At 38.6% G+C, this 24603-nt stretch overlaps 1 protein-coding gene across 2 annotated transcripts in view; it reads right to left on the bottom strand.

The window, feature by feature from the left end:
• Positions 1 to 4376: 4376 nt before the first annotated feature.
• Positions 4377 to 24603, bottom strand: part of ARHGDIB (Rho GDP dissociation inhibitor beta) — a 69682-nt gene continuing 49455 nt past the window's right edge. For both annotated transcript variants that reach the window (XM_043965025.1, XM_043965024.1), the window contains exons 2-6: positions 20450 to 20636; positions 19361 to 19444; positions 15782 to 15858; positions 6711 to 6774; positions 4377 to 5360 (exon numbers count right to left, since the gene is read on the bottom strand). In XM_043965025.1, the coding sequence (XP_043820960.1) occupies positions 5161 to 5360; positions 6711 to 6774; positions 15782 to 15858; positions 19361 to 19444; positions 20450 to 20627 (603 nt within the window). In that variant the 5' untranslated portion in view covers positions 20628 to 20636 and the 3' untranslated portion in view covers positions 4377 to 5160. The remainder of the gene's footprint in view (positions 5361 to 6710; positions 6775 to 15781; positions 15859 to 19360; positions 19445 to 20449; positions 20637 to 24603) is intronic.

The raw sequence follows: 24603 nt of genomic DNA, 5'->3' as shown, positions 1-24603 counted from the left end.
ATAAATAAGTCTTAATTAATTTATTTTTTGCTGATTGTCTAGACTTAATAAAGTGTTAATAATGATGGTTAAGTCTAAAATATTGTGTCTTATAATTTGTTCAACATTTACCAGCACACCTGTGTATCGTTTTATAAACATTGCCTGAGCTTCACAGCAGGAGTACAACAGAAAACTCAGGGGATGAAGTAATAAGTGGCCTGGGAGCCTGGTGGCCTGGTGACTGGAATAATAATAATAATAATAATAATAATAATAATAATAATAATAATAATAATAATAATGTGTCACTTACATAGCATCTAAACATTTGCAAAGTGTTTTAAATTAATTATCTTATTTGAATCTCACAACTGCCCTGATTAAGAGCTAAAGGGAACCTGAGAGATCATGGAATCTAATCTTTTCATTTTTACAGATGAGGCAGTTGAGGCCCAGAGACTTGCCCAAGGTCACACAGTGACTAAGACAGGATTTAAGTCCAGACTTCCTGACTCAGCCCAGTGTTTTCCCCATTACACCATGCTTCCTTCCTGGTAAATATGGGAAAATAAAATTTGAGATTAAGCAAATATTATTGAACTGTTTCCTCTAAAAGTTTTTGTGATGGGAGTTTGAACATAGAGGGAGAATGAATTCCTTTCCCTTCACCACACACCAGGGCTGAGATGTTGCATATAAACCACTGTATGCTCTGAATGAAAAGAAATGCTATTAGGAAATAAAAGAGCCAGAGGCATAGGACATCACTGAACATGCATTTTGTAGAGTGCAGTGACCTGGTGCTATTTTTCCAGATGCAACAAGCTACTCCGGGCTGTCAGTATCAGAGGTGTCTAGTGAGAGCCCAGAGTGTCCTTTTGGTATGGGAAAAGAAAGAAAAAAAAATATCTCTCCCTTCCAAACAATTAACACCATTGTTTCCCTGATAACATCCCTGTTTGGTACATAATATAAATATTCCTTCTATAAAGGGAAGTATCCCATCCATATAGATGAAGTAAATAAAGGATCCCATTTTTAAAGATGAAGAAACTTCTGTTCAGTGAGGTTTAGGGATTTGCCTGATTTCATCCAACTTCTGTTTGTCTGAGCTTGATTCCTGACCCCAGATCCACCAGAGTTCAAGTCCAGAACTCCAACCACTATGCCAGGACATGCATAGTTGACATCTTGACTATCTCCATTCGCATTCACAAAAGTAAAGTTTATTATTATTTTTTCTTCCATTTATTTCTTTAGAATTGTTTTTATTTTATCTCCTTTTAAGTTCATTCTCTGTTCCCTTTGATTAGTTTTACTTAAACTACTTTGCAGCTAGCCTGTCGCCACTGCTTCTCTCCCCTTCCCCTGCTCTCATTTGCCTATCTTTTCACAAGTTCTCTGATTTAATTTTTTCTTTATTCATCTAATTAGTTATTTCTCTTCCTCCTTTATTATTCCTCTCCCACACTTATTTAAGCAGTTAAAAATCTTTATATATCTCATCCCTTCCAACATCTTATTTTTAGTAATTTTATCTTACTATGACCTTTTCTAAGAACTTTCTTTGTCTTGACCTTCTCATTATTTATTGAATGTGTTATGATTTAAATTTTCTAATTTCTGAACGTCATATTTATTTGCTTTTTTTCTCTATTGTGTCCCTCATGGTATTAAAGCTTGTGAAATATTCTGGTTGAATTCCTTCTTTTATACTATTTCTGTTGTTGCAATCAATCAATCAATAAGCACTTATTAGGTGCCTGCTATGTACCAGACACTGTGCTAAACACTTGTCTACCTTGCCTCAGTCTCTTCTTTCCTCCCCTTTTTTTGCTATGTCTTATCAATTCATGAAAAAAGCATTGTCAAATGGCAGTAGCACCGTATGGTAGAAATCATCCTGTGACTTAAATCATGCTGCCTGGCCCCATGCCTTATTCTCACCATAATTGGTCTTCTTCTCAACGACCATGACATATCATCTCTGGTTCTATGCCATGCTTACATTTTGAGTGCTGATTGCCCCAGAAAGTCCCATGTGCTTTTTCCTGAGGCAGGATGTTGCTTAGGAAGGCATGGCATTCTGAGATCTTGCCAGTCTCGGTGGGAGTTGGGAGCTCGATGTTTTATTCCAGGATGTCCCTTATTTCTTTTGCAACTTTGTGCTAATCTCCTTAGGGAGAAAGTGATGATATCTGGCAACTTTTGAAATCATCACAGACATCTACAAGTTCCCTTTTCATGCCTTTCCTATTCGTCTGTGTTTTTGTCTGCTGCTTAAATGGCTCACTACTTAAAAATGTGTTCCCATTTCTCCTCCTCCACTCACATCCTATTGTGTCTATTTTCAGCTGTGCATACAGAGTTGACAGCCATGTGATGGGGAGTTGGAGTTGTTGACTATACACGGGAAAGAGGAGGAATGGGAAGGTTGAAGAACAGGGGTATATCTGTGGGATACCAAATGGTGGTCAATTGGGGCCACCCCCAAGAGGGGGTATCTGATTACCTTAGCTCTCACCAAATGAAATATGCTAGAGCAGGAGAGGAGAAAGCAAAGGAAAAGCATGGGCAAAAGAGGAGGAAATTTTGAGGGAAAGGCATATGTATCCCCAGGAGTTGTTAGGGCAGTGCATATTTATGAAAGAGGAAAGATAACTTTCAACTGAACAGTTTCCATTGGTCCTAAAGATTAAAGCCCAGGGCTGCAGTAGCTCCATCAGATTCATAAGTTGAAATAAGGAAGGCAGAGTAAGGCAGTAAGCTCCTTGGTTCACCATGGTATGTGATGGACCCCAGTCTCAATTAGCATTGTACTGCCCTTATCTAGAAAGTAAGATGAGAGGGCAGCTAGGTGCCACAGGCCCTGGATTCAGGAGGACCTGAGTTCAAATCCAGCCTCAGACATTTGACACTTACTAGCTGTGTGACCTTAGGCAAGTCACTTAACCCTCATTGCCCTAAAACAAAAAACAAAACAAAAAACAAACAAACAAGAAAAGAAAGTAAGATGAAGTGAGAAAATTTAGCACTTAGGGGAAAAGCACATGGAATAGAGGGCATGGTGCCTACAGTGGTTTTTAAATGATGCCATACTTTTAGTTTATTCAGCCTTCTAATGAAGTATCATTTTTCACATGACTATGTCAGAAGGTCCTTAGGGGAACAGCAGCTAAGACTTTAGGTCTTTGAATAATCAAGAAATTATCTAGAAAAACCTGACAGAATCCTCTTTAGCAGTAGCCATGAAAGTCCTGGCTATTCTGATATCTATAAGCAGCACAGATTCCTGGGTACCACTGAAACTATTGAGGCAGAGAGGTTAAACATGGGAATGGTCAATAACTCAACTGAGAGAAAAAGGAGGAATCTGTAATCTATATATCAATCCATTTCATTACCAATTCCCCCAAATTGCTTTCCTCCAAGGTCTCTTTGGTGATGTGTGGAATGACCTCACTTGATAGTTGTTTATGCACTATAATCCCTCAGACATTATTTTTTCTCTTAGGGGTGAAGTTCTATTTTCCATGATGGGATGTTTTTGGAAAAAGATAATTTTACCATTTATCTTTGCCTTTGCACCTCTACATGGATAAATGTCCTTAGTGATTTTTTCTTTTACCCAGGGATTGCTGACCTTCTGCAATAAATTCTAGAGACAGACCTTGCATGAGGAGGAAGCAAAATAGCCAGCCAGACTGGATAGTTTCCAATGACTGCCTTGTTCTTCTCCCGTTTCAAATGTCGAGCTTAGTGTATTGCCCGGGAAGCTGATCCCAATGTGCTCTGTTGTTAATTGGCTGAAGTGATCTCCAAACTGTGGGAATTCAGCTGTTGGTGCTAGGGCAGGGATTCTTAAACTTTTTGTGTCATGGATTCTTTGGGCAGTCTTGTGAGTCTAGGTCCCCTTCTCAGAATAGTGTTTTTAAATGTATAAGGTAAAATACAGAAGATTGATTACAAAGAAAACCAGCTATATTGAAATACTCATTTTAAAAAAATCAAGTTCATGGACCCCAGGTTAATAATCTCTAGTTAGGGAATCTTCAGCTTCTGAAATAAAATATTCAGCTGACTATTAGCGGTAAGGAGTAACCTTCTTTTTCACAGGCCAGCCAGCTACTTAGCCTTCATCTAATATTCAAAGAATGAACAAGGGAAACTTCCCTAGGGAAGGCTTCCAATCTCTGCCCTACAAATCATGGGAGCTCACTCTTCCCTGCACTGTGACCAAGGAAATGGGCTGGTTCAAGGGCTGTAAGATCTCTCAGCACCACTAGGTACAACCAGGTACCTAGCACATGGAGAAAACAGATGACTGAAAATGTCCTAGGGCTGCTGGTTGTGTTTAAAGGGGGAGATGGGGAAAATGAGAGGCTCACCCATAATGGACAGAAGTAGTTTTATTCATAAACTATTGAATTGTTTACAGTTTTGCTCACAAATAGAAGACCCCAAGGTGGCTTTATTCATAAAGGCAAATTAAGGCAGATTAAGGCCCTTTTTCAGGACAGCAGCAACCATTATAGGATATTCCAATTGGAATCTGTTATTGACTACCTGGAAAGTGGACTGCTAGTGGGAGACTGCTCTCTCTCTCTCTCTCTCTCTCTCTCTCTCTCTCTCTCTCTCTCTCTCTCTCTCTTTCTCTCTCTCTCTCCCTCCCCCTCTCTCTTTCTCTCTCTCTGTCTTTCTCTGTCTCTCTGTCTCTATCTCTGTCTTTCTCTCTGTCTCTCTCCATCTTTGTCTCTGTCTCTCTGCCTCTGTGTCTGTCTCTGTCTCTGAGCTCACTAGCTGCTGGGAGGGATAAATGGTACTTTAATGAAATGTTCATGTTGGTCAAATTAGGGCTTTCCAAAGATCTGATTCAAAAGGAAAAGAGAATAGAAAGGGAATTTGGTTTTAAACTTTTTGTGCTTTTGTGGTGAAACTGAGTGTATTGTTTCAGCCTAGCAAGAAAAGAGGCCATGGGCTATCCTCAAAATTGTACCAAATGCCAATTGTACCAATGTACCAAATTTCACAGGGTACCATGTGAAAATGAGAATAATTGGAGTGCTACCTTGGGGGGAGCACACAGGAAGAAGAGCATAACTGTGGAGTTTTGGAATATATCATTCACCAGCAGTATGACAGGCAAGGGGAATGGGAAGGGAATGTAGAGCAAGGAGCTCATTCTGTCCACTCCTTTTTAATGGACAGATTCCACTCCCAGGTGAGGTGGTTATGCTTGTCATCATCAGTGAAAAAGGACTTGTTGTGGTAAGTGCCTCGGGCAAGCATCCCTTTGGGGGCCTCCTCTGGAGGTGTCAGGAACTCATACTCATCTAGCCGAGGTCCGTAGCTGCCAACCATGAATGTAGCTTTGTCCACTAAAAGAAAGAAAAGTTCATTAGGAAGATCATCATTTAGAAGGACAATAAAGAGGACCCCAGAAAATGTCCATAAACCAAATCCTAGGCCATTGGTGACTAAGGTTGGGTAGCATGATAGAGTGAGAAGTACTCTGGACTAACAATAGAATGAATGCCTAGGGACTCCTTGGCCACCAGAAACAAGCTTTAAGCCCTTGGGCAAGTAACTTAATTTCTTGGAATCTATTTCCAACATGGTAAAATGAGGAGGTTTGTTTGAATGGGCTCTAAGGGATTTCTACCTCTAAAGTTTGATTATTCTGCATATACACGGAGATTATCCAGCATTTACTTGGATAATCAGAAAGAACACAAGGAATTGATTATTGTTGTTCATCCTTCTTTCTCAAAGAGGGCCAATGCCATCAGAAAGGTGAAGTCTTAACTTGCACATGAATTGGATTTAAGTGAGGCAGAGTTGTGCTAAGTTGTCAGCCTCACTCTCTTCTCCAGAGTAATCAGAGTCCAGTGGCCAGACAAAAGTCAAAAAGGATTGGTGATGGCCCAGGATACAAGGAATTGATAGTTGAAGCCAATCAGTGGATTGATAAAAGAAGAGAAACCACTGAGAGAAGCAGATTTATATCGATGGATATTTAGAATGACAATCAAATAGAAAATAGTAAACAGATTTCTCCAGGTCTGAAGGAGTAATTGTAGGTCTAATTTAGCCATAATTATTTTTCCTCTTACCTATCTGATACCATACTGTATATCTATATACAGCCAAAAGAAGGTACAGGGTTTACTTATTTTTTGTTAAAATTATTTTTCTATCATCCATTCACTCAATCATTCACTTATTAATTTATTTGTTTATTTATTTATTTGGGGGAGAGATGGAGCACTGAAGGTAGCCAATCCAGATTATTCAGAACAAAACACATCTCCTTTGGGAAATTGACTTCCTTTGTTTTCCAAATTTATCAGAGAATCTCTCAATGTTCTTAAGTGTTCTAGCTTTGGTGTAGATCTGACCTGTGTAATAATAATATTGCCTCTTCGTGTGAGGAGAGGGCTTTTAATTTTTTTAAATGCTTTCACACTCATTCTTCATAGAGGCAATGTAGGGTAGCAGAGAGAGTGCTAGGTATGGAGTTGGGGATGTCGAGGTTCATGTCCCTCTTTTACACTGACATTTTCTTTTCTTCATAATAATTTTAGATCATAGGTGAAGCAGCTGAAGCCCAGAGGCATTTAATAATTGACCCAAGTATTAATAATTAAAAAGAGCCCAGCCCAGTGTTTTTTTTCACTGGATAATATTCACTTATTGGATAGGAGTTTGGAAAATGTGGGGTTTCTTACCTTTAGCCCCAGTCCTGTAGGTATGCTGCACATATTTCAGTCCTGACACAATATCCCTGTTCACCTACAAGAAGGAAGTGATCCCAAGTAAGTCAGAGTGGTCTTTTAGATTGATTTCATTCTCTTCCCTCATTCTCTTCAATGTCTAAGGTTGAAAGGGATTGAGCTTTAGACTAATTGGAATTGAAATAGTGGGAAGATGGAAACTGAGGGGCAAAGGATACCAAACCTATCTGCTACCACCACTCCCTTAAGCTTCTTGGATACCATACTACACCAAAATATTCATAGCAGCAGTGTTTCATATGCTCAGCTAAGGCATCCCTCATGGAGTTGGATTCATGTGCTTTGGTTCTGAGGGGAGAGACATATGATTTGGTCCCTTGCTGAAGGACATGTATGAGCACTGGCTCTTGTCCATATGGAGTTGGCTTCTAGCCTTTTTGAAGTCAGTCTCTTTGTTGGGACATAGCTTTCCTTTGGACTTTGAGGGATGATGGTGGTGGTTTTCTTTGTTCTCACCTCCTTTCCCCCAATACCTCCCCTTACCCCTCAGCAAAGATCACTGTATGCATATGGTTGTAAGAATATGTGTTTGTCTATGCAACTATGAGACACAAGTCCCTAGATGACTCTTCTGTTTTGTGTTTCTTAAGCTAAATCACTGAACGGTGATCCTGAGAGATGGATATTTCTAACAACCAACTGAGAAAAAAATACTTATAGATAAATAATCCAAAGATACAAAAGGCAGTTTTCAAAGGATGAAATCCAAACTATCAATAACCATAAGGAAAAAAAGAGTCAGGATCATTAATAACTAAAGAAATGGAATTTAAAGTTCTACCTTATATCCATCAGACTGGCAAAGGTGACAAAAGAGGAAAATGATCAATGTTGGAGAGACTGAGGTAAAACAGGCATATGAATACACTGATGGTGCAGCTGTGAAATGGTTCAGCCATTCTGGAAAGCAATTTGTAACTGTGTCCAAAAAGTTACTAAACTGTGCATACCCTTTGACTTGTCTATACCAATACAGGGCCATACAGTGGGAGCCGGAGTGTGAGAGCACGACCTTGAGTATCATGGTTAACACAAACAGCAAAAAGCAGCTCTATTCTGTGGGAAAACTTGCATGTGACCATCCCTGGCACTACATCTTCTTTATTCTGTTTCTATATATCTGACCTGGCCTAAGGGGGTGGGGAGATGTCCAGGATGGGCCTCATGAGCAAGCCCCCTCCCTCCCCACCCAATAAAATCTATTTACTTCTATGCTTACTGCCCTTCTATGGATTGCCTTTTATTCTGTATCGCAGTATTCTCTCAGAGGTGGGACCATCTCTTTGGTCTGCCCCCTTACATAGCCCTAGAGATCCAAGAGATCAAATAGAGAGAAAAAGGACCCATACGTATAAAAAAACAAACATTTATAGCAGTTTTTTTTCCATAGCAGTCCCAAACTGAAAACTAAGTGGGTACTCACCTATTGGGGAATGGCTAAACAAATTATGGTATATGAAGATAATGAAATATTATTGTGTAAGAAGAAATGACAAAATGGATAATTTCAGAGGAAATTGGAAAGATCTTTATGAACTGATAGGGAGCAAATTGAGAACAATTAGGGGAACAATTTATACAATGATGACATTATAAGAAAAACAATTTTGGAAGACTTTAGAATTCTGATCAATACTATGAGAAACTACAATCGTAGAAGAGTGGATATGAAAAATATCGCTCATATCCAGTCAGAAAGGTGTTAGATTTAAAATACAGAATGAAACATATATTTTTGGACATAACCAACATGGGAATTTGCTTTGCTGAGTCATTATTGTTATTTAGTTCCTTCAGTGTGGCTGACTCTTTGTGACCCCATTTGGGGTTTTCTTGGCAAAGATACTGGAGTGGTTTGCCGATGAGGAAACAAGGCAAACAGGGTTAAGTGACTTGTCCGGGGTGACATAACTAGTAAGTGTCTGAGGCCAGATTTGAACTCTGTAACATGGGTTTTCCTGACTCCAGGACTGGCACTCTATCCCACTGCGCCACCTAGTGACCCCTTGTTATAACGTATTTGTAATGAGGGTTTTCTTTTTCTTTTTTTTATTGCTCATTTGGAAGAGAGCAGGAAACATAACACATGCCTTTTCAAATCAATATCTATTTTTAAAAAGAGATGCACATTTATAGCTTCAATAGTTACTTTGTTGAGTTTGAGAGGTCAGTGGGAGGTACTTTTGAAAGTATGCCTTTCTTTTTTCTTTGCAGGGCAATGAGAGTTAAGTGACTTGCCCAGGGTCACACAGCTAAGTGTCAAGTGTCTGAGGCTGGATTTGAACTCAGGTCCTCCTGAATTTAGGGCCAGTGCTTTATCCACTGTGCCACCTAGCTGCTTTCTCCCCCGGAAATTATTCCTTTCTTGGAGGCTGTGCCCAGGGGGAGGCTGCAATGAAAAGATTAAGAAACCACAACTCAGAACCTGGTTTGGCAGAAGATTTGGATATATGAATTGCTCCACAACAAAACAGATCTGATATGAATGTGAGTTATCTGTTGAGCTGTCCTACAAAATTGTATTTACCAGTAGACAGTGCATAATAAGTGTGAGGGTTAGTTTCACATTTTAAATATATAATGATCACTTTTAAGTCTTTATGTTTTAAACATCTCTTTTTTTTGGTATAGGAATTGATTAGCTATAATATACCTCATATCTACTATGTACATCCAATATCTTTTGCTAGGAAGGACTCCCAAATCCCTTTTAGGGGATACTTTAAACACAGGCAATTAGATGGCATAGTGGAGAGAGCACTGGGGCTGGAGTCAGAAAGACATCTTCATGAGCTCAGATTTGGCCTCAGACACTTATTAACTATAGCTGTGTGATCCTGGGCAAATCATGTAACTGTTTGCCTCAGTTTCCTCATCTACAAGAGGAGCTAGAGAAGGAATCTAATACTTTACCAAGAAAACCCCCAAAACAAGGTCACAAAGAGTTTGACACAACTGAAACAACTGAATCTAGACTAGACCTGAATCGTACCTCAAATTTTGTTGTAGGGACATTTTCTGGGTTTCTAGGATGGGAGCAATGAGCTAGAGGGAGCAAGAAAAGCTCACTTTGGTGGGGCTTAAACTTCCCCCAGGACTGAGCTGAGTTCACTTGAGCTCAGAGCCAGAGTATCTTTGTGGGATGGTCCTGTATAGGCTAAAGTTGATACAAAGAACTGGAGACAAAATTTCATGGTGAGCTCCCAAGCATTTAATTATCATCTCTATGCAGATAACCCTAAGATAACATAATATCCTATGTTCTAGTTTCACATTACCAACTGCTCTTTGGACATCTGGATATCCAATAGTCATTTCAAAATTATCATGTCCAAAACAACATATCTTTTCCCCCAAAGCAGCCACATATCTGAACTCCCATATTTCTGTCTAAGGTACTTTCCTCCTTTTATTGAGGAAGTAGGAGATTACAGGTATATGGAATATTTCACATACTGACAGAAAAAGGTGAGTTGTTTAGTTTTACTGAACTGCTTTTCCCCCTCTTTCTCCTAAAATCTTTATTACGAAAGATGGCATGCTGGGTACAGGTGGGAGCAAAGATTTATTTGGAAACTAATGTGACATGAAACAAAAGATATCAGTCAAAAGTTCTTTTAAAAATATTGGACCCTGAAGGAACATGGAATTTTTCTTAGGTTTATGGGTTCTAGCTCTGGTTCTCCTCTGGAGGCAGTCATTGTGACTCGCATGTCATACATCAGATAGATGTCCTCTCTGTCCCTGATTTGAAGGCATTTTGCTTTACTTTGTTTTGTTTTGTTTTTTCCTTTGGGCTAGACCTGTCATTTCATGAGTGTAGTAAGCTCTTGTGGAGGAACTCCATCTCTCCCTTCATATCAGTCTCTACTCTGCAACTTTGCTTTTAAGCATCTAGATAAAGAGAGGGCTGGATGGGCTAGGTTCAAATCCTTCCTAAGCCACTTCTTTGTTGTGTGACCATGGGTAATTCACTTACCCACTCTCTACCTTTGTTTCTTCATCTGTAAAATGAAGGGGTTAGACTCTATGGCATCCCAGATCCCTTCCAGTTCCAAATCTATGATCACATCATTATCATCTTAGACAATTGTATTGGGAACACTGAGAGGTTTGGTGATCTACCCAGGATCACACAACGAGTACGGGTCAGAGGCAGGACCTGAACCCAGATCCATCTGATTCCACATTTATCTCTCCATCTCTTGTCCAGATTCTTATATTGGATGGTAAACATTTTTGGGAGGGGGACTTGGGGTAGGAAGGCAATTAGAGTTAAGTGACTTGCCCAGGGTCACACAGCTAGTAAGTTTCTGGTACCAAATTTGAACTCAGGTCCTCTTGACTCCAGGGTCAGAGCTCTATCCACTGCATAACCTAGCTGCCCCATGAATTTAAAAAAGTATTTTGATAATTATATTTCAATATAATTGGGTTTTTTTGTAGTCTTACGTATTTTGTTCCATGCATTTAAACACATTATTCTCTAAAGAGGTTTGTAGGCTTTACTGAATGGCCAATGGGGTCCATAACACAAAAAAGTTAAGAATCTCTGCTCTACTCAATGCTTTAAAACTGGTCATTTAGAAAGTCTCCTTTACACTAGTTAGGTATGTAATTACAAAGAGCATAGCCCTAAAAGGAAAGGGAGGATGAGAAAGTTCTTGTATACTTAGTGTGAGTATAGAGTTTGGAGCTGAGGTTAGCATGGGGAATGTTTGCCTTTCCTGTAGATAAAAGACTGGCCATATTCTTGTGGATTTAGGTTCTACTTTTCCCTCTTTCCCATTTCCCCCCAAATATTCCACTTTCATTCAGCTTTTCAATGAAAACCAGCCAGTAAATTATGAAAACTTTCCCATTATCTGGTCCCTTTCTAAGTTTCCAATCTTTTGACACTTTACTACTCACTTCTATGATCCAGAGACCCTGGCTTTATATTCCTCTAATCCCACACTGAATCTCCCATCTCTGGGCCTTTGACTGTTTCCCCTGCCCAAAATGTCCCTCTTCATCTCTGTTTTCTCAGTTTCCTTGATGGCCTTCAAAGCTTCAATTTCCCTTTCTGCCAGAGGCTTTTCTCAGCACCCTCAGGTGCTAGGAATTTTACCTTCCATCTCCAATGTGTAAATCTTACACATAGCTATTTATCTCTGTGCAGTCTTCCCCACTAGAATAAGAATTCCTTAAAGTAATGGACTGTGGTTTTGCCTTTCTTTGTATCCCTAACAGTTAGCACAGTGCCTGAGATATAATAAACACTTAATAAATGCTTGTTGATTGATTGAATTCAAAATCTGCTAAGCAACTATTGGTATAGTCATTTTAGAAAACAATATTACAACACAAAAAAGCTATAAATCTACTAGGACCATACCTGAAAGGAGGTTATTGGAATGAATAAAGTTCTATTTGCACAAAAATATCCATAGCAAGATGTGAGTCATTTTTTAAAAGCACTGTTGTTATTGATCTGTACCCACAGTCAGGTCTTACTAAAAAGTAGACTAAGTGTTTTTTTTAAATTAACTTCCTTCCTTCCCTTCCTCCTATTTCCCCCAAATATCTTCTTTTAAAAAGTCATTCAAAATTACTTATTGAGGGGGCAGCTAGGTGGCACAGTGGATAAAGCACTGGCCTTGGATTCAGGAGGACCTGAGTTCAAATCCCACCTCAGACACTTGACCCTTACTAGCTGGGCAAGTCACTTAACCCTCATTGCCTTGCAAGAAAGAAAGAAAGAAAGAAAGAAAGAAAGAAAGAAAGAAAGAAAGAAAGATTACTTATTGAGCACCTACTGTGAGGACTGGGTTGACTTACTAGTTTAGTGCCCTGAAATTTCTCATTAGAGATTTATTCTGTAGGTTAAAGCTGTTGTCTCTTTTAAAAAATACAAATACTTCTGATAAGAATGATACATTACCCCATTCATCACCCAACCTGTGCTTCATCAGATCAGCTAGTTAACAAGGTGACATAAGATAGGTCCATTTTAATTTTGGGAAGGAAAGGTGGCTTCTCTAATATATAACACCATCTGAGCATGCTGGGTTCAAAGAAGGATTATAGAAAGGAGAATTACGGGGCCTCAAAACAAAGTATACTTTTTCAAAAAGTTTCCCTATGTCTTGGCTCTGCCTCTGTACCTAAGAATCTCTCAGACAGGAGACTGTATACTTCAAGAGTAACTGCTCTAAGTGGGCCTCCTGAGAGGATTCTACATAATCTGATGACTCTCTATGGGTGGAGAGAAAGCTCACACCGATTTATTCTCTCTGCTTCTTCCTTCCTTCCTCCCTAGACCACAGTCCCATACTAAATATGCCTCCCATTCCTGGAAGCCACACCCAAAAGACTATTACAATTGAGTTGTTTAGACCTCCTTTGTCACAATCTCCTCAATCAAGTTTTTAAAGAATTTTATGTGCTTTTCATCGTTTGAGAATATAGGTTTCATTGATCAGATATCTGAAACCTCAGCTGACAAATGCTGAATACTATATCATATCACATGATAATAGGATCATAGATGATTGGAGGTGGGAAGGACCTTAGAGTTCATCTAGTTCAATGAGGAAACTGAGGAACAGTGACAATAAGTGACTTTCTTAAGATCACACGGCTAGTAAATAACAGTTAGGATTCAAACCTAGGTATTCTGACTTCAAATCCAGCACTTTGCATTGTGCCATACCACCTCATTTCAGGCCCTAAATTAATCCCACTATCCAGCACTTTCCATTGAATCACACTGCTTCAATTCAATTTCTCATTTATTCTCACTAGAGGGAATACTTGTTGATAAAAGTATGTATTATCTGCACTGAGTGGTTCAAGTTCCCCAAATAAGAATGGCTCAACCAAACTTTAGGTCAGCCTGGTATATAATCTTGGAATTATCCTCGACTTTTCCATCCCTCTACTTCCCACCCCAGTAGTTCCCAATCCTCATTAATTCTACATCTTTTGAATGTCCCCCCTTCTCTCCACTTATACAACCTCTATCCTAGTTCAGATCTCTTTTCTGAACTATTTTAAGAGCTTCCTAATTGGTTTCCCTGCCTCTAGTCTTTCTCCTTTTTTTAACTGACCCTTGACATGGAGGATAAATTGGCATTCTTCAAATATAAATCTTGGAGGCAGGGTGGTATAGTGATGAGCAGACTGGATTTGGAATAAGTCCTGCTATTTACTACCTGTATGACATTGGACAAATCACTGTGCTCTTACCTCAGTTTCCACATCTGTAAAATAAAGGTGTCAGACTAGGTTCCTTCTATTATCCATGTTACTCCTCTACTCAAAAAAATTTTAATGGCTACTTGACGACTCTAGTATAAAATATAAAAGTTTTATCCTGGCATTTAAAGCCCTTCACATTCTGGATCCCACGCACCTTATTTCTGATCCATTTAAATTGGTCTACTATCTGTTCCCTATATGCGGCAATCCACTTTCCACTCAGGTGGAATGCCTTCGCACAAGTGGCCTCCCCCCAAAAATCTATAATTCCCTATCTCTTTACTTCCCTCTCAGAGCATCTCTATCTTCCTTGAAAGCATTGCTCAGGTAAGAGCTCCTATAACACTTTTGCGGATATCCTTAGTTATTAGTACTCCCTCTTGGAAATATTTTTATGATATTTTCAATTAAATTCAACCAGTATTATTAAACTCCTACTATGTGACAGCTAAGAGTTAAGGATGAAAAAAATGAAAGAGTCTCTGCCTTCAAGGTATTCACAGTCTACTGGGAGTATGCAACATGCACAGATGTATGTGCAAAATCACACACACACAAACGCAAATAGTTGCATGTACACAAACCGAAGTTGGGCAGTATGTGATAAGTGCTACATTAGTAGTACAAATCATCGTGCTGCAGGGACTCAGACAAGTCAGCGATCATCTCTGGTGGAGAAGTTAGTAAAGCTTTTTTAGAGGAGGGGAAGATTTGACTATTTGAGGGTTACTCCTTGAATCAAAGAACAAGAAATAGTCGGGGGAAATAGCAGTTTGGGAAAATTAACCAACACAGCAAAAGAACCTAACATTATATGTATATTCTACTCTCACTGTCCGCCAGCTCAGCAAAGAAAAGATGAAGATTCATCTTCTCCTCCCTTCTTTAGGGACAAGCTTGATCAGTATAATTATATAGCATTAACTTGTGGGTTTGTTATTGTTCTTGTTTCCATTTCAGTTGCTGTAGTCATTGTGTAAATTGTTTTCCTGCTTCAGCTTACATTACCTGGCATTTCATGTAAGTCTTTCTATTCTTTTCTGCTTCTTTATAGCCATTGTTTTTTAAAACACAGTACTATCCAATTGCATTCATGTAACACAATTTGTTTAGCCCTTGTCCAATTGGTAGTACTTTGCCTCCAATTCTTTATTACAAAAAGTGTTACAAATATTTTCGTCTATATGGGACTTTTTGGTCTACCTTTTTGTCATTTTGGTTTATAACCCCAGCAATGGCATGCATAGATCAAAGGGTGGGGCCCTTTTCATTTTTTTTTCCCCCCTTGGCATTAATTGTCAATTGCTTTCTAGAATGGCTGAACCAATTCACAACTCTACCAACAGTGTATTAGTCAGTGGTGTGCTGATAAATGTTTAATAACCAGTTCTCTGGGGGAGAAATTATACATAACATATTTAAAAGTTTAATTTTCATTATTAACATTTTTTCCATTACTTCCTTAACTCTAATCAAGAAAACACTAACTCAGGCCCTGATTTATAATGTTTTTCAATTTCTGAGGTATGAATAGTCAAGGGAAAATTTCACAACTGGCTCCAATGAGCCAGTTGGAGCCAGCTCCTGCACCTCCCTGGTGGTGTACCTGACTTTCTACAACCCTTGATGGGTCTGATTTCTATAGGCAGAGATCTCTGAAATAGGGTGGGAAAGGGCATTCCAAAGAAAAGCAGGGAAGGACAACATATAGAGACACAATTTATACATCACAAATATCAATACACCCCACTCAAACTACTTACTTTGAAATTAATTTTGACTCTATATTCAGCTCCTTCCTTTAGCACAAAGGTCTTTTTCTTGAGAGCTTCAAGATCCCCTGTGGAAGTAGATTCAAAATAACAATTTATGATCATAGTGTTATAGAATTTAGAGGTAGGAAAGACCTTAGAAATCATCTATCAATTCTTGTCACCTCTTTTTACAGATGAGAAAACTGAGGCCCCAAAAGAACAGATGTGTCGTTCATACATAATATGGTTAACATTGATATAGCTTTAAAGTCTGTGATAAACTTTACAAACATTATCTTTCTGTTCCTTGAACAAAACACTCCATCATCTAATTCAATTCTTTTTCACTCACTGTCCTCCATTCCTAGAATTATCTCATTCTTCAATTCTACCTCCTGGTTACCCTGCTTTCTTTCAAGCCTCCATTAAAATCCTGTTTTCCACAAAAAGCCTTCTCCAGGCCTCCTTAATAATAGTTCCCTCCCTCCGTGACTGTCTCCAATTTATCCTGTATATGTTTTGTTTGTATATGGTTGTTCGTCTTTTGTCTCCCCCTTGAAGGCAGGGACTAGTTTCTGCCTTTCTTTGTGTTCCCAGAACTTACATAAAAATGGTGTTTAATAAATGCTTGTTGACTTTATCTCACACTACCCCCTTAACATGGGTGCTATTATTATTTTAGAGATAAGGAAACTAGGGCTCAGAGGCAGTAAGTGATGATCCAAGGTTACACAGCTAGTAAGGGTCAAAAGCAGAAATCAAAGCCAATTCTTTCCTGACTTCAAATCTAGTATTCCCCTCACTACACTATCTCTCTGGTAAGTAATCAGGATTCAGATATAATGTATACACACGCACATATATACTGAATAGATACACATATATACAGTACACAGATATATGCTAAATAGATACAAAATAATTTTGGAATAAGAAAAAAGACAACACTAATAACAGGTGTTTTGGGAAGAGGGCCCAGGATTTTGGACAAGGAAAAGGCCTCAAATAGGCACCTTCACTCAGGCATAAAGGGAGTCAGGTATTCCAAGGAGGGAGAACACTCCAAGCATTGAGGGCTGCCTGTGCATGGCTAAGGAGCATCATTTATAGGTAATAGTAAGTAGGTAGGTGTGGGTGGCATGTAGGGTGTGTGAAAGGAAGCGATGTGAATTAGTCCAGAAAGATAGGTTGGAGCCATATTTTGAATGCCAAACAGTAGTTTAGAGTTTATTCTAAAGGCATTAGGGACCTATGGAAGTTTGAGCAGGAAGGTGGTAGGGTCTGTCCTGTGCTTTTGGAACGATTAATTTGGCAGCTGTGAGGAAGAGAAATTGGAAAGGAAACAGATACTCTAGTAGATTTGTGAATTTCAAAGATTTGCAAAATGCAAATATGGTATAACTTGTTATTGGTAACTGATATACCAAAGTTAAAACTTGCCAGGAAAAAAATAGTATTTCCTTTTTTTCTTTTTGGTGGTTTAAACAGAGAAATGGAAAACTACTAATTTTTCTTCTTTGCTATATTGCATATCTTTTAAACATTGCAAGTACATTTGGCTACATGAATAAAACCTACCATGTGGGCTATATTATGCATTTCTAGGTATGTTTTTTCCCATAACTTCATTCTTTTCTTAATTCTGACCTGCTTTTGTGAAGTGAAAACTGCACCTGACAACAGTTACCAGTATTTCACAAAGGAAGAGGTTACAGTCCTAGTAAGAGAGAGAATTTCTTTCTGGGAGGGACACACAGCATTATGGGGTAGTTGAGTTTGTAGCATTGTGCTTTGCACTGTTGGTTTCAGTTGAACAGGAAGTATATCTGCTCAATTTCTTATTTCCTCCCTCTGGCAAAAAAGTCCTTATATGGTAAAGAGTGGATCTTTACAACTCTGTCCCTACACCTCCACGAAACCTATTACTCTAGAATTGTCTGCTAGTCTGTTTCATAAGAGTCAGACTTTTGATTGGATGCTGAGATATGGCTGCTACTGGCACCATGAAAAATAGTGAAGTGTGCAAAACTTGTTTTCTGGGCCCCTGCTCTTCTTTTTTCTATACTTCCCCTGTACCTCCCACAGGCATACACAGTGTGCTCATGCTCACAATCTCCCCTTCTTAAAAAACAAACAAAAAAACTTAAGACTCAGAAAAGGACCTTGAACTCATTCACAGTCTTAGACTGATAATCTTAAGTGGTAACTACTCTCAATTTCATTCTAAGTTTAGATTTGATCTCTCAAGTCCTTCTAGCTCTAATTCATTCAGTTCAGTTCAATTCAATCAAACAAAAAAATTATTAAGTATCTCCTATGTACAGGAGCAGCTAGATGGTGAAGTGGATACAGCACCAGGCCTGGAGTCAGGAAGACTCATCTTCATGAGTTCAAATCTGACCTCAAACACTAGCTGTGTGACACTGGGCAAGTCACTTCACCCTGTTTGCCTCAGTCTCTTCATCTGTAAAATGAGCTGGAGAACCACTCCAGTATCTTTGCCAAGAAAACTCCAAATGAAGGATCAAAGCGTGGGACACAACTGAAACAACTTGACAACAATTTACAGGGAACTGTGCTAGTTTGTGAAGATATGAAGTCAAGAACAAAATAATCGCTTTCCTCGATGACCTTGCATTTTTCAGGAGAGGGGAGGGAGAAAGAAGTAATAACTGGGAAAAACAGGAAGAGCCTCCTTCAGGAGGAGGAACCTGATTTGTGCATTCAAGAAACCAAGGATTCTGTAAGACAGGTGGTAAGGGAAACAACATTACAAACATGGGGGGATGACTTATGCAGAGGCATGGAGGTAGGAGATGAGAATGGCCCACATAGGGAAAAAGTTACTAGGACAATTTGACTAGAAGAGAGAACAGGAAGGTGGGAGAAGGAATAAAATAAAATAACAGTGGGCCAGGCTGAGGATTTTGTATCTTATCCTAGAGGCAATAGAGCAAAAGAATTAATGCCCCAAAGCCTAAAGTTAAAGGAATCAATCTAGCAAAGTGGACTTTGGGAGATTATTAAAGAAGTGGTGGAGTTACTGGGAAGGCAGTTGGTTTTCTCACACCAGAAATTATATCATTACTCCTATCAGGGTACATGTAGGATGTGTTAGGCCTACCCACTGTGGCCTCATTCAAGTGCATTGCTTTCCTTAAGCTTTCATAAGTTTTTATTCTTAATAAAGACTACTTTCCCAGAGGGAATACTCGAGGGAATGCTGAATTATCTACATTTTTCCATCAACAGCATGAAAATAAATTCTACTCTCATTTTTCTGGGAATAATAGAATGAAGGCAACAGGAAGGTACAAATGGTTCTACTTTTCCAATCCTAGAAATTTACTTAGATAAATAGAAGCAAGTCATCACAAGGTCTTTCTTGAGTTTGGTGTGACACTATGCATTCTGTGAATGATAAATTGCCAACTTATTCCTAATAACCTCTATATGTCACAAAGCTAGTTCTCTGTCTTCTTTGCTATAGAAAATCCAGTGCATTTGTTTCTTGTGTAAAAACCTTCCCCAACTACCTCCCCAGACTCTCAACAAGTCCATCGGAAGAAGGCAAATGTATTTACTTACCAGTAAGGTCCATAGTGATTGGTCCTGGGGCAGTGTCACAGACTAAGGTGAGTCGAGTGACTACCACATTGGGAGCAGTTGGATCTGCAGAATCCAAAAAAAGAATATTAAGGAGTCAATAAAGGCATAGGGATGGGGAATGTGTGTGTGTGTGTGTGTGTGTGTGTGTGTGTGTGTAGAAGAGAGGATAGCAACAGAGAGAGAGAGAGAGAGAGAGAAGGCAACTGCTAGAGACAAAGAGACAGTCAAAGACAGAGAGAGAAAGAGGCAGAGATGGAGACACAGAGAGACAAAGACAGAGAATTTTTTTGTGAAAAGTTAAATTCAACAAACATTGAATGCTCACTATGCTGGGTATTAGAGGCAGTGACAATGATAAAAATGCAACAGTCTCCACCTTCAAGTGGGTATGGGTATATATAAATAGATAATTTCCAAATATTTTTTAAAAAGTAATGCACAGTAATTTCAAGAAGGAGAAAGTGCTAATAGCTGCCCTGTATGACAACCATACTATATTTTGAAGGAAGCTAAGGATTGTAATGGGTGGAAATGAAGGAGTTCACTCCAGACATGGAGGACCACACATGCAAAATGATGGTGGCAGGAGTTGGAATGTCTTGTTCAGGGAGCAACTAGCAGGCCAGTTTGAATAGAATGGGAAATAATATGAAGTAGGTGGAAAAGGCCATGAAGACCACTTCATCAATCAAGCATGCTAAGTGTGAGGATTATGAGGAGAGGGTCTATTTGGATATTTGGGAAGAGAGAAAGAAAAGAAGATGAAAAAGCTGAAGAGGGAAAGAGAAGGGGGAAATGAGAGGCTGGGGAAAAGGGAAACAGAAGGAAAGGCAGAGAAAAAGAAAGTTTTATTTCCGAGCATAATTCCAGGTTACTTTCCACTCTTTATATGCCACTTAGTTATTTGTATCTAAAAAAAGGCTGATAACAGTATTGACCATATGCCACATTAGTCTGTGCAGGGCCCTTTTCCAGGGGCATATCCTTAAAGACCTCTGTTTATCAGTTGATCCTATCCTCACAGTGATGGCCATCTACCCCATTGAGGATCCTTTCCCTACCACATACCTGCGACCACCGGCCCATCCCCTAGGAGAGTTTTCTTGTACTTGGCAAGACTTTCATCATCTTTGTCCATCTCCTGCAGCTCCTTTAGAGACTTCTGAGGTGGGGGCTTGTAATTAAGCTTGCCATCCAAGTCATCCTCATCCTCTTCCAGGTGTGTTTCAGGGTCCTTTTCTGTCATTGTGATTTACTTTACCGTGAGGAAAAAAAAAAAGTGGTGAGCCAGAAGAAAGACTCTGTAGATGTGAAGGATCCATACTCTGCTAAGAGCACAGTTCCTTCCCTGATTCAATAAGAGAATTCAGTTCAATTCCACAGGAATTTAATATGTGCTAAGTACTATGCAAATTATTTGGTACTGCCCTCAAGATGCTTACCTTCTTTTGTAGGGGTGGGGGAAGGGCAGGAATAATATGTATACAAATAAATGGAAAATCTATACAAAAAACATACAAAATGATTTCATGGGGGTGGGAGTGGGGAAGAAAACTAACTGGACTGGTCAGAAAGGGCTTTCACTAAGTCTTTTTTTTGTTTATTGTTTATTTGTTTTGTTTTATTTTTGTGGGGCAATGGGGGTTAAGTGACTTGCCCAGGGTCACACAGCTAGTATGTGTCAAGTGTCTGAGGCTGGATTTGAACTCAGGTACTCTTTAATCCAGGGCTGGTGCTTTATCCACTGTGCCACCTAGCTGCCTTTTAACTAAGTCTTAAAGGGAGCTAAGACTACCAAGATGAGGAGGTAAGGAAATCAAGTATTCCAAGCATGGAAAAGGGGGAGATTAGATGCTATCTACAGAGAACAGAAAGCAGGCTTATTTGGCGGAAATATAGAGTGCGTGATAGGGAGTAATGTGAAATCAGTCTGAAGAAATTGGATGGAATCAAACTGTGAAGGGTATTCAATATGAAAAAGAATTAACTTGGGTTTTATTCTAAAGGCAACAGGTCAGGGCTGGTGGGGGATTGGATGTGATAGTTTAGGAATGACTAATCTATGGTGTGTGTGGGCAGATAGGTGGAGCAGTGGATAGAGTGCTGGGCCTGTCGTCAAGAAGACGCCATCTTCCTGAGCCCAATTTGTCCTCAGACAGTTACTAGCTGTGTGACCCTGGTCAAGATACTTAACTCTGTTTGCCTCAGTTTCCTCATTGGTAAAATGGGAAGAAGAAGGAAATGGCAAAGAATTCCAGTATCTTTGCCAGGAAAACCTCAAATGGGGGTCACAAAGAGTCAGAAATGACTGATAAAATGACTGAACAACAACAACCTATAGGGTAAAATACTGATAACTTCGATATCTATATAGCTTATCCTATGTAAGCAAACCTAATGATAGCAGTTTGGTGGTGCAGTGGCAAGAGTGTTGGAATTGGAGTCAAGAAGACCCAAATTTAAATCTGACCTCTGACATTTACTACCTATGTGAGATGGGGCAAGTTTCTTAACCTCTCAGTCTCAATTTCCTTATCTATAAAGTGAAGGATTTGGATTTAACAGCCTCTGAAGTCTTTCTGTCTCTATTTATGATTCTGGCTCTATTTTTCAGATCATAGCAAGGGGAATAATAAGAACCTGAACTAGGGTAGAAGCAATGACAATTTATAAGCATAGACAAATAGAAGATTTGTTGAGCTGAGCTATTGAGACTCACTATATGACTTTTGGTTCCTGAGAAACCAGAAACAAAGTTAGGAGAAAATTTTGGAAATTAAGCCAAACCTCAGACTTGAAGAAGGACCTTTTTACAGAATAATTTTTAAAAACATCCTCCACCTACATATCTTGGCTCATCAATTCCTTTTCAGTTAGATTACAAGGACAATAAAATGTCAGTGTTTCATAACTCAGAAAACAGCTCTCATTGCGGTGCACAGGTCTGTTTCCTGTACAGGAAGGAAGCATGTGGCTTGTTCCTGTGGCAACTCTTGCCTTAGCTTGAGAACCACTTTGAGCTCAAGAATTTTGCTTTTGAAACAATAGAAATAGAGGTCTTAACCAAATCACAGAAAATGAAATTTAACAAGCCATAAAGGAGATGCTAAAGAATATTGAATATTAAAAGAGCAATTAAAAACTCTGCTTCATAAGTTATTCACAAAATAGAAAAGGCATTATACAAAATTCATTTCTAGACAAATATGATTTTTTTAGCCAATCCATGGAAGTAAAGAAAGAAAACTATAAATCAAAATTGCTAATTAATGTATTGATGAGTAGTGAGGCAAAAATGTCAAATAAATTCCTAGCAAAGAAACTATCATTACTAAGTTAGATTTATGTTAGGGATTCAAGGTTGTTTTGATATCAAGAAAACAGTTAACATAATTAGCCACGTAAAAGCAAATGCAAAAAAGACCCCCAAACACATTTATTCATGCTTAAACTCTAAAAAGTATAAGAATGCTAGTCACTTTAATAGTAAATTATAGGGGGCAGCTAGATGGCGCAGTGGATAGAGCACCAGCCCTGGAGTCAGGAGTACCTGAGTTCAAATCTGGCCTCAGACACTTAACACTCACTAGCTGTGTGACCCTGGGCAAGTCACTTAACCCCAATTGCCTCACTAAAACAAAAACAAAAAAAATAGTAAATTATACACACACACAGAGATGCATGTGAGTATGACAAAATCTAGCATTATTTGCAATGGGGAAACATAGAAGCTTTTCTAATAACTACAAGGGTAAAACAATGATGCTCCCAATCCTCACTATCATATAACCCAACTCTAAACATGTTAGCAATACTAATAACAAGAGAATGAAATTAAAGGGATAAACACTAGCAAAGATAATTGTTATTATTTGTAAATGACTTAGAAAACTCCAGAAAATTAGGAGTCTGATTGAGATAATAGCTTTCATAAAGCAACAGTATCCAAAATAAATCTACAAAATTATCATTATTTCTATTTAGGCATAGCAAAATCTTGGAGGAAATAACAGAGGGGAAACTCCATTCAACATATGTACAAAATGCATAAAATATTTGGTTATTTACCTACCAAGGTGCATTCAAGATCCATAAATACAATCACAAATCACAAAGAAATAAATAAAAACAAACAATTGGAGGAGTATTCATTGCTCATGGTTGAGCCACTCCTAAATGATAAAAATGAAGTTACTAAGTTAAATAGTGCTTTGCCAATTAAGTTATCAAAAGGTTGCTTTATAAAGCTAAGCAAAAGAGAATTTTGAAGAAATAAAAGAAAGAAATGAAGGAGGAACAGAACTTTTGGACCTTAAATTACATTTTAAAGAAGTGAAATAATCAAAACTACTAGTACTGGTTCAAAACTAGAAAAATACATTAGTGGAACAGAATCACAATCAAACGTAACAACTCAGTGTTCAATAAATCTAAGTATATAAACCACTTGATAAAGAACTTTCTATTTAACAAGAACTACCAAAAAAACTAAAAAGTGGTTTGACAGCAAGTAGGTTTAGACCAACATTTTGGTCTAAATGTACCACAATAAAGCTCAAAATGACTATCCAATCTTAATATAAGAGGTCATTAAAAAAAATAGAACGGAATAAGATCATGCATCCTTTTCGATCCCCCATAAAGCCACCCTATATAACAAAGAATTTTTTTTTTTAAGAAAAAAGAAAAAGAGGAAGAGAAAAAAAATCAACAAAATCTATCAGTGTGTGGTGGTCGAAGGTGTTGTCTCCTTTTGGTCAGTCAATAAACATATATTAAGTGCCTATTATGTGCCAGAGACTGTTATGAAGCAGGGATACAAAAAGAGGCATAAGACAGTTCTTGCTCTTAAGGAGCTTAAAATCCAAAGGGGGAGACAATATGTAAAATGCATACAAAGCAAGCTATATGCAGGATAAAATAGGGAATAATTAACAAGGGAAAGACCCTAGACTTAAGAAGGGTTTGGAAGGGTTTCCTGTAAAAGACAGGATTTTAGTAGGAACTTAAAGAACCCAGAGAGGTCAGTATACAGAGTTGAAGGAGAGAGAGAATTCTAGGCATTGGGGAACAGCCAGAGAAAATGCTTGGAGCAGAGAGATAGAGTGTCTTGTTCATGAAATAGCAAGGAAGTCAGTGTCTTTGGATTTAAGGGGTAGTGTAGAGTGTAAGAAACCTAGAAAGGGAGGAGGAGGCTAGGTTATAAGGAGCTTTGAATGCTA

The sequence above is a fragment of the Dromiciops gliroides genome, chromosome 5 (assembly GCF_019393635.1).
Source record: "Dromiciops gliroides isolate mDroGli1 chromosome 5, mDroGli1.pri, whole genome shotgun sequence".
Lineage (NCBI taxonomy): Eukaryota > Metazoa > Chordata > Mammalia > Microbiotheria > Microbiotheriidae > Dromiciops > Dromiciops gliroides.
This window is presented reverse-complemented; position numbering and strand designations above follow the sequence as displayed.